The 11,147-nt window shown below is 36.4% G+C and overlaps 1 protein-coding gene across 1 annotated transcript; it reads right to left on the bottom strand.

Moving 5' to 3' along the window:
• Positions 1-1,333: 1,333 nt before the first annotated feature.
• On the bottom strand, positions 1,334-7,176 carry LOC103389615 (double-stranded RNA-specific editase 1-like). Its single transcript, XM_025062038.1, has 9 exons — positions 7,155-7,176; positions 6,023-6,936; positions 5,761-5,892; positions 5,527-5,678; positions 4,764-4,918; positions 4,524-4,692; positions 3,019-3,200; positions 2,736-2,914; positions 1,334-1,733 (listed from the first exon to the last, which is right to left on the bottom strand). Exons 1-9 carry the CDS (start codon positions 7,174-7,176, stop codon positions 1,548-1,550), a joined length of 2,091 nt encoding a protein of 696 aa, XP_024917806.1. The 3' UTR covers positions 1,334-1,547.
• Positions 7,177-11,147: the final 3,971 nt, after the last annotated feature.

Genomic DNA, 11,147 nt, shown 5'->3' with positions numbered 1-11,147 from the left:
TCTCACCTTTCCCACCGTCTTTATTCTTTGTGATACATTCACTACGGTATAATAGAAACCATAGGAGGCAACAGATTTCTTTTTTTTTGTTGCAAATTTAAAATGTCAATTTTCTTAATGGACTTTGGTCCAGAGGATCGTGTGGTTGAATGAGAAAAAAAGTGTTGTTTTCAGTGAGAGGACAAAATTGGGACCTAAATTTTGCCATCAAATTTCTTCAGTCAGAGTGTGTTATTATTTTTTGGCCATGAATTCTCTATTTCTGCAGAAAATACTTTCCACAAGTCCTGCTACATAATGATTGAGTGCCTGAGGCTGGGGCTCCAGCAGGGTCTGAAGGTCAGCTGCTAAAACTAGAACAGCTGCAACAAATAAAACATCACCTGACCCACTTAAAAATAAAATAAACCCTGGGACAAACAAACATCTGGTCACATCTGGTTAAATTACAATATAATACACAGTCTGTGTTCTTTCACCGTGTCAGAGAATGTTCTCATCCACACGCTTAAAAACCTTAAATGAAAGTTCTGCTTATATTTTTGCTTTCATACAGAAGCTGACCAGTCTTTGTGTTTCAGACACATTTATTAAAGATAAATAAGAAACAACAATATTTACACATAACATAAATGGACTATTTACAGTGAGTGTGTACCAGTGTGTGACTTATTGACAAAGTCAATATTTGGCTGTTTTCACAACTAGATTCTGACTATTCTAAGCTCTAAGCACTAACTTTTTTTTGGCTCACATTGTTGGTATTATTTTATTTTTTTTAAAAAGCTATATTTTGCAATACATTAAGATTTTAAGGTGACTTTAAATATAGGTTTTAATAGGAACCACATACCCATGGCGCCTCCTGTGGACCACTGTACAACAAATAATAGACATCCATTCCAATTTCAGTTTAATAGTAATTTGTTTGTGGCTAACATATTCAATTTTATTGATAACATTTGTAGCTGCAGTAGGTTAGTTTTAGTTTTCTAGCTTAGGTTTATATTTTTGGCGATACATACTGCATCCTTTTTATCGAGCCTTGTTAGAGACAAAGTTAGGCAACTTTGTTTTAGCCATTGTTGCTAACTTGACATATCTACAGAAATTCTGCTATGTTAGTTAAAAACCTTTTACCTACTTTGACTTTAGTTTAAAAAAATCATTTACCACCAATAATACAGTATTTATCTATCCTAAATCTTTGTATGATTCACCTTCTACCACTCGTCTCATTCTTTGTTATTGAGAACTTTTTGGAATGTGAACCAGTCGTGAAGGTTGAGTTGGACATTTTTCTACTTAATTAAATGTACATTTCAAAGCAGCATTTAAAATGTGTGAAAGCAATTACACAAAGTTTTAATTTTTTTGCATCAGAACTTACAAAAACAAATTTAAGATAGTTTTAAGAAGTTAGATTTAGAGGACATATGGACAAAGAGAAACCTGAGCAGTGTCACATATCTGAAACACATTTGTTATAACAGGTCACTGATTTACTGTCCATTAATACAATCTGACTGTTTAACTTTCTAAGACCGTCACTGACTGGAGTAATAGAGAGAAAACTGATCCTGCTCTTTTGGTTTCTTCACCCAAACACCAAGTCCAGCTTTGTGGAAGGCTTTGAAGAGAATCTTCTTGGCGGAGTGGTAGTCCACAGCTGTCTTCTTGGCCTCATAGTAACTGCTGGGTGTCACTGCTTTGATCCTCAGAAAAGCAAAGAGCTATGGGAACAAAGGGACAAAACATAAAGATTGTCTCAATGGTGTTTGCCTAAATGTGTAAAAAGTTGAATGTAAACAAAAACAACAACTGAATTAGCTACAATAGCAATAAGGACAGAACGATGGTAGCAGAAAAAGATAAAGGTTAGCTAAAAAGTCATGCAAACCATTAGCCCAGAATAAAAAAAAAAACCTTAAATATTGTAACAATGAGCTATTATATAGATAAAAGTTAACCAAAATGTGTGACAATTGGCCAAAAACAGCTACAAATTTGAGCAGGTTGGCATTTCAAATATAGCCTTAAGATAATCCAGAAAACTAACAATAGCAGAGAGCTGGCCAAACATAGTTCAAACAAAGATTGACAGTCAAGCATTGGGTTGAAGCTATTGTAAAAGAACAAGAGTTACACAAAATAACTAGAAGCTAACATAAAGAAAACTGCAGAAACCTAGTCAAATTAGCCAAAAGTTAAATTTATACTATATTATATCATATTAGGTCAGCTCCGTAATGAAGCGGTTAGCATGACTGCCCTGTAGGGTGAGAGTACGGGGTTCAATTCCCGGAGGAACCACATGCTTGGCGCTTACTGGGGGCAGCCTGTTAATGGCATATCTTCAGCTAACAACAATTTCCCAAATATGGGCTCAATATTCTTTAATTTTTTTAAAATTATATTATATTATCCTAAAGTTAATGTAACATACATGAAAAACTGTATAGCTTATTATAAAAAAATCCTTAATGTCTGTGTGTTCCTGGTCCATAGCTATATTTGGGAGATTCTGATGATATTCCGGACACTTTGTCCTTCTGAGGACACTTATATCCCCAACGAATGAAAGAGTATTTCAAAGTTCAAGACATGGGCAATACATTTGTAACAGTTGAAGTTTGGGTAAGTGCATCACTCAATGAATCACATCTCAGTAACTTGTTCACAAAAACCCAAAACTGGTTTCTGTGTGTGTGTGTGTGTGTGTGTGTGTGTGTGACCTTGCAGTGCAGATTCATCCATCGACTGTAGAGGGCGTGTTTGCAGAGTCTTGAAGGTTGACCCATGTCATCTCTTCCTGTGATGGCATCAATCAGCTCCAGCTCCTCGTCTCCCAGCGTCCAGTTCAGGCTGCTGTTTGCTGCTTTTCCTGGATGACGAGCCTCCACGTCACTTATCCCTGAGGAGCGTGCGAACACAGCCACTGCTTACACACGCTGCCAAACACTGAGCACTTATATATAATATATCTAAAGCAGGTTGCTGGGTCTAAGCCCCTCTTACCGCTGAGTAGTGGTCTGTTGAAGGTGAAGCTCGGGGGCAGCTCCTCCACCTCTCCCACCCTCTGGTACATGGCTCTGCACAGATGCTCGCAGTGGTACAGGCTGCCCAGGATGATGCTGCAGAAGTAGATGGGCTCCGTGAAGTAGGTCAGCAGAGAACCTTGGAGACCAACCACGTTCCACCTGCAGAAGACAGAAGCTGAAGCCTCACAGAGAGCACTGCTGCAGCACCACCTGCTGTTCACCAGGGAGCTACAGGAGCCTGCTTGGACACTTTACACTGACTTTGAGAAAGTTAACTGTTACTTTTCCAGTAGCACCAAGCGTTCATCTTAGCAAACCATAGATTTAGCCACTTTTGTGGGTTTTTTTGGGAACTTTGAGCACCTTCTCAGTTTTGTTCTCATCAAAATATTTTTTCACACCCTATTGTTTATATTTTGTTATATAACTCTTTTTACATATTAATTTAACTTTTTTTTTGTATTTATGTACTTTCTAGGCTAATTTCCAGAAATATTTCTGTATGTTTGACTACCTTACGCTAACATTTTTTTTTGTTTTGGTTGACTTTGGTTGACTCCACATAAAAAAAAAAAGCAATTTAGACAATGTTTGCTATCTTGCAACTATTTTGCTCAGAATATACAGTGGAACCTCGAGATACGAGCGTTTGCATTAATTGCGTTATTTTCTCTCTATTTTCTGCATTATTCTTCATAATAGTGACGAGTCTGAAGAGAGTGAGTGGTAAGGACGGTAGTAAGAAGAAGAAACGCATGATGACCATGGAAATAAAGCATGAAAATGTCGATAAATATGAGCGTGGTGCCAGCTAAAGAAAGAATACAAATCGAAAAAATAAAAAAAATAGAAAAGTAAAAAAATAAATAATACCTAAGTTAAGTTAAAGGTTATGTAAGTTACGTAATGTACGTGAAAGGTATGCTATGGAATCAAGTGTTCACGTACGGCCAACTCTCTTCCTTCCCTCCCTCATCCTCCTCATTAAAACCACATTTTATTTTATATCACAGAAATCCTTATGTACTATAATTTTTTGTGTGTGCGTGTGTCTATAGCAATTAAAATCTTTTTTTTTTTACCATTGTTATTAGCACCAATAAGGTAGTTTATTTAGAGGGCCGGAATGGATTCATTTTTTCCCCTGTTATTTCTTATGGAAAAAAAATGATTTGAAATACGAGCACCTCGAGTTACGAGCTCGTTCCTGGAACGGATTATGCTCGATTATGTATTTCGAGGTTCCACTGTATTTTAATGAGTCTTTTGTAATATTTTAAGATGGGTTTTGGCCTTTGTGGGTTCTTTTTCAGTTCTTATTGATTTTTAGCCTGTTTTTCTTCTTTTGTGTAGATTGACAGTTCAGATTATACAACAATAATCAACAATAATGTATTTTTCCTTACATACTGAACTACTGACAGTTTTCCACTGGTGATCAGAGTAGCTCTGCTGCTGATTCCCACTGTCTAGATCATGCACCTGGCAATCTTGTCACTGCAGGACATTGTGAGCAGCCTGTCACCCTGAAGAATCCCATCCCACGTTTGAATGGTTCCACCGGGTCTGACTGGAACTGTTCCTTCAGCTGACTCGATCTTTGTACGGAGCTGCCCTCGAGTTTTGCTCTTCAGAGTTTTGTCTCCATGATCTGGCTCAAGGAAAATATAGATTTACATCAAACATGACTGAACCGGGACTTGAAGTTACCAGTATCCTCACCCGCTGCTGTTGCCTCATGAGGCGAGAAGATGCGAGCATCGCCACAAGGAGAGGAGCTGATGTACAGGTGGAACTGGATGTTCTCCTTCAGTCTGAAACCTTGTCCTTCGTCACCTTTGATGAAAATTGATTTCTGCTGCTTGTTTTGGTCCTCACTGAAGACAAAGGGAGGTTAGTGTGACCACATACATAGCTGCTGCTGAGAGAAGGTAACTTATATCTGTAAATCATGTCACACCTAGACCAGATGATGTACACTTGAGGGCCCTCTACAGCAAGGGTGGGCCGCTGTGGCTGCAGGTTTTTGTTCCAACCAAGCAGCAGCACACCTGACTTGGCTTATTTAATCAACTGCTATGAGTCTTCAGACAGTTGATTGGTCAGTCAGTGTGTTCTGGATAGGTTGGAAGAAAAACCTGCAGCCACAGCAGCCCTTTGTGTCCACTAGAGGGCAGTGGTCTATTAATTATATTTTTCATACAACCACATATGGATTGAATATAAGGTTTTAAGGTGTTTGAAAATTTTTCAAACACCATTGCCAACTGCCCCTGGAAAAGCATCATCCAATGTCTTAAGATTGGTAGTTGAGTTGAAGTGTTTTTTAAAGGGGCAAACAAACAAGTGAGTGACTGCTTCAGTCAGACATTGTTAACCAGGTAACTGTTAAATATAAATATAAGCTAACATTTTACGTAACCACAGCACTCCATAAACTATTAAGTATTCATGTTACATCAGTGAAGTTTCTTGTACAACTTACTGAAGGAAAAGCTCCAGCTGCGAGAACAGGAATCTGATGAGTGACCTTCTTGCGATGACCTCAGCATGGCAGTCGTTAAGGGCCAAACCACGGTCGCTCAGATATTCACCCTCAATGCACTTAGTTCCGGTGGACACACAGATGACCTGAGCCTCTGCCTCTGGATCTGCACCTGCTTGACAAAACATCAACAATGTGGAAACATCCAAAAGAACTGTGAGTTAGTCAAAATACTTGAAAATAATATTTACCTGTTGACATCACTACACCCGCCAAGACTTTTCTTTGACAGTTTTGTGATGTTAGCTTCTGGCTTAGTTTGTTGAACTTGTCATTGACCAGACGGTAAATGGTGTCTGCGAGGGCCTGACGGGGGAGACAGAGTAACTAAAAATGGTGAACTGGACCAAGAAGCTTGTAATGATGTGTGCCATTAATGTGGCACATGTACAAGGATCCTCAGCTCTGAGTCCCTTGTTAATGATGTCCTTCTCACCTGTGGTGGGTGAAGCTGTGGTCCTTCTCTGGGCTCAGGCTTCAGTGATGGAGTCTGACATGGCCTTATGTTGAACACCGCAGACAGAGCAGCTTGTGCGGCCCGGGCCTTGGCCAGTCTCTTGTTCCGTCCTGAACCCTGGAAACTGTGAGCGTCCACCGTCACTGACACCACAAAGTTCTTATCATGACTTTTCCCACTCTCTGAAACAACCGTGTACTTCAGATCTGGCACCAACTCATTCAGGATCATGGCTGGGGTTTTAGGTCGAGGTAAGATTAGGGTGGAGCTGCAGGGTGATGGATAAGCATGGTTTGGTTTTTGGACCTGGGACTGTTGTATTGAATACTCCGATGATGCCAATGAGCCAGAGGACCTGATTCTGTTCAATGAGAAATGATAGTTGTCTCCTGATGGAGCACAGTTCTCAAAAGTATTGTAGAAGTTGTCCTGAAAGTCCACCCGGTCTGTGGTGAAGTCCAGTGGGTCAGACCTGGTCCTGCCAATGACCACATGAGTTTCAGTTGTGGGTTTAAACATAAGTGGAGAATGCAGGGCGGCCTCTGCTGCCCTCTGCTTGGCCTTTTGTTTGGTGGGACCAGATCCTTTGAAGAGCTGCCCATTGACCTCCACGCTCATCACAAACTCAGGGGCGTGGACTGGACCGGTCTGAGAGAGCAGCTTGTACTGAAGGCCCTGCCTGATGTCATTCAGTTGTATCAGAGCGTTCTTAGGTGGAAGAGTTTGATGAGTTGTCTTCCTTTTTCTGGGCTTGTATGGATGCCCACTGTTGCCCTCAGCTAGGGGGTGTTTTCTCTTAGCTACGACATCAGCATTGACTGTTGGACTTTTGCCCATTTTCTGCTTTTCTTTAGCATCAGCTACATGAACCTGTGAAACACAGAAAACAATTACTCATGTTGTATTTTTTACAAACTAAATATGTTTTATCTTTCAATGGGCTGCAATTTATTTTTTTTAGAAGCTAATAATACAAACTGAAATATATATGTAAATATGTAACTTAGGGACTCCGTTTGGTGATGAGCATTATGATGAGTTTTTCTATTATACTATTTAGACTTCTTTAAATATGGGCTGTACATTTTATTTTGTTGTGTGAGACCTGTACTGCATACTTTAGTGGGATTCATTGATTTAAAAAGTATTACTATTATTATTATTATTATTAGTAGTAGTACTAGTATATACAATCAAATACTTAATAATACAATTAAGTAATTTCAATAATGTGAAAATTAATAATCTATAATGTAAAAATTTTAATTAGGATTTTTATTTTGGTTGTTCTCCTTTAAAGTAAATAAATACCCCTCACCTTTGACCTTACAGGATGTTTTTCCTGCAGATTTTTATCTGAGCAGCAGTTCTGCTGAATGAGTCCCCAGAGTGTTGTTGGGTTACATCTGCACAAAGGTTGTTCGATTTTACTGTCCCCTCCAGTATGGAGCTGTGTCGGTCACCAAGGAAGGAACACAACTGAGGTGAGTGTAAAAGGCCGCAATACAAAAGAATATATCATAAAATAGTAAAAATGTTCATTAAATTGTTTCTATTATTATTATTATTATTATTATTATTATTTTGTGATCGTAGTAAATAATAACAAATGACTGTTAAATAATAATATATTGTTATTATATGACTATTATTAATTTCATTATTATTTTTATTTATATTTTCACTTATTAATACTGTTGATTTTAGATTAGATTTATATTTTTATTCTACATTTTAACCATAATGGCTCTGTCACTTGAATTTCTTGGTTAAACGTGAAAGAAAGTCCGATCTTTAAACTACAAATCCCCAACCTGAAGGTAATGGAATGTGACCCAGTGATAAATATAATATAAATAAGAATAACTGATTCTGCTGTTCTTCATCGTGTTAATAGTAATAGTGATTAGTAGTTTGATTATCTAGGTGAACTAATATAATTGATTTTTATTTAAAATTAACAACCCTAGGTTGATAAACAAAAGTTGAAGTACTATATCTGGTTATATTTTTATTACATGCTATTCTGTTGGCCTGGATTGCTCAGATCAAAGTAACATTTATAACCAAACACACAGAAATAATGATTCCAACCACTTTTAAAGCAGCTTAAGCACATAAACAGTTTTCATTCTTCTCTATAAATTTATCCAGAGTAACATTCCAGATGTGATCAACACAATTGTTTTTTTAAAGCCATAATGTGTGTGAAATAAAGGTTTCCATAACGATCTTGAACGGATATGAGGAAATTATTACAAAGAAAAAAAAAGCAAACCTAAGTAAATGTTTAAGACACAATTTCAATGAGTACATCCGTTTTGTTGTCTAAATAAGATAATGAGATATATTTATATTTATAGAGATTAATGAGGTAAATCTTAGCACTTACAGTGTGGTCAGAACCTCTGCTGCTGCCTCACTGCTGTCTTCTCTCTCTGTGAGCGGTATCTCCTAGGAGTTAACAGAGGAATCTTGTCTAACCCTGTCTCCTTCCTAATCGCTCTCAGAGCTCTAGTTCTTATTGGACACCAATTTGGAGAAGAGGAGGAGCAAAAAAAAAAAGTCAGTCTTTTTGTTATTTATTTTTTTCTATCTTCATCAAATGAAATACTAATTATTTGTGTTCAATATGTGCTTTAAAACTCTTTCAATTGATGGTGTTTTATGGTTTCCATATGGTTTTTTTTATCCAAACTAAGTCAGGAAAAAAACAAAAAAACAAAACAAAAATAAAAAACACAATAACAACCCTGGCAACAGTCAAAACCATCATAAATTCCCAGCTCCTACAAACTAAGATATAAACTGCTATTTTTTAAAAATCTCCCCTAAACTATAAAAATATCAGGAACCTTGAAAGAAAAGTCACATTTTTTAAAGCAAAATTATAATGAAAACATATCAATGATCTTTGATGTTTGTACCATATAGATTACACTGAGGATAAGACACAGTATGTAATGTGGATAAATTACAGTATGTGTATTTTAATGTCATGTAAATGTTTGATTACAGTTATAAAAAAATAAAACATTTCTGGTTATTAGGACTTTATCATAATAAGAGCTCATGAAACGTAAATTATGCCTAGAATCCAGAGTTTTTTCAACTGGAACCGGAAAATTCACTGCTGTGTGATTTAGAAAATATCAGAACGACCTTCGCTCAGCTCAATGGCCTAAACCAAAGGCCTTTATTGGAAGCTGCAGCACAGAACATCACAGATGATCCTGGACCATGATGTGCAGAGAGCTGGAATGAGCTCTGATTACTTTCAATTTGACACCACAGCATCCATTATTAATGAATCCTAATGGGCTGCAGCCACATTCAACCCTCTATTGATTATGTTTTTCTTGCCTCTAATCTAATCATAGATGGAGCTGCAGGATAAGTCCCTCAGTTCGAGAATGTCACCGGAATGACGACCATTCTGCAGCCATGGCTCACGGAGGATGAAAAACAAACAGGTGTAGATTGTCTGGTTTAATTTTTTATTACTTGTAATATTTGAATTTTCAACACACACGTGACTATAAACACACATAAACATAAGTCAGTTTCCACAGAGTGTTTGGCAAAAGACAATTGCCAAATAAATGAATGACTGAAACAGAAAACCAATGTAAGGTTCATAAAAATGCAATTTGTTTACAGTCTGTTTAAAATGTCACAGCTTGACTACAAACATGACATATCAAACGTGGTCAAAATTTAGAAAATATATACTTTTTTGGATCGGCAATATTTGTCAACAGTGTTATGCTAATGTAATAAGATTCTGAAAAGGTCTTCAAAAATAAATGTTTCTCAAAAATGAAAGAAAACACACTCATTTGCTTCAAAATGCATAGTAATGACTATTTTCATGGTCGAAACCCAGAAAAAGAAAAATCACTTTTTGGTACGGCAATCTTGGACAACAGTGTTATGCTATTGTAATAAGATTCTGAAAAAGTCTTCAAATAAAAAAGTATCTCAAAAATGAAAGAAAACACACTAATTTGCCTCATAATGCATAGTAATGACAACTTTCATGGTTGAAACCCAGAAAAAATATAACTTTTTGGTACCTCAATCTTTGACAACAGTGTTATGCTAATGTAATAAGATTCTGAAAAAGTCTTCAAAAATAAAAGTTTCTCAAAAATGAAAGAAAACTCACTCATTTGCCTCAAAATGCATAGTAATGGCAATTTTCATGGAGGAGCCACAAAGACAAGTTGCAGTGTCCAATGATACATTTTACATCACATTCATACATTCGTCGTGCCATCAAACAACCACTGTGGAACGAATTGCAGTATGGAAATCATGAGGATAACAGAGGGAGATGCTACAACTTCCGACTTCGTTCGACATTCGCTGCGAAAATCTGTGAGTTCTAAAAGAAAGCTAATATGAGTATTTTTTTTACCTGTTGAGTTAAATCAATGATGCAGTACAATCACTATTAACATTTCATCATAACCTGCAGAAAACATAATTTTCATCATAGGTTTTCAACATCTGACCGAAAATGACATGTGAAATTAAGATGTTGAAGGATAGAAGATAATTTTTTAAAAAGAAAATTCTCAAAATGCTCTAATTTGCTGAGAAACATGCAGAAAAAATAATTAATTTTTAATTAAATATTTCAACATCTGAAAAACATGACATATTAAATTAGGATTGAGTATAGGATAGGATTTTTCCAAAAATTCAGAAAAAAAATCCAAATCCAAAGAAATTTCAAAATTATCTAATGTGATGAGAAATACGCAAAAAAAAGTTTTGGTAAAGAATTTAGAAAAACATTTCAACATATATCACAACATCTGAATGAAATCACATGGTGAATTAGGATTAGGATTTTGCTGAAAAAGTTTTAAGGATAAATTTCTCACATTTCTGCTCTAATTTGATGAGAAATATGCAGAACACATACATAAAACTTTGACATTTGTTTTTTCAAAAACATTTCATCAAATCATTTCAACTTTTGACAAACATGAGATTTTTGCCAAAAAATTCCCAAAAATATTTTTTTCTGAAAAATTTTTCAAAACTTTTGACCAACGTGATAAGGAAAATTAAGATGCAAGATTAGGTCCTAAAA

This window comes from Cynoglossus semilaevis, chromosome 14 (assembly GCF_000523025.1).
Source record: "Cynoglossus semilaevis isolate Cse_v1.0 chromosome 14, Cse_v1.0, whole genome shotgun sequence".
NCBI classification, from domain to species: domain Eukaryota; kingdom Metazoa; phylum Chordata; class Actinopteri; order Pleuronectiformes; family Cynoglossidae; genus Cynoglossus; species Cynoglossus semilaevis.
Note: the sequence above shows the minus strand (reverse complement) of the source record. Positions and strands in the feature narration are given on the sequence as shown.

Coding starts and splice junctions, on each gene's coding strand:
- LOC103389615 (XM_025062038.1), bottom strand. CDS start 7,176: ATGAATCCCACTAAAGTATGCA. Junction 5,893..6,022: donor CACAGCTTCACCCACCACAG/GTGAGAAGGACA, acceptor CTCCCCCGTCAG/GCCCTCGCAGACACCATTTA. Junction 5,679..5,760: donor CAGGTAAATATTATTTTCAA/GTATTTTGACTA, acceptor CCAGAGGCAGAG/GCTCAGGTCATCTGTGTGTC.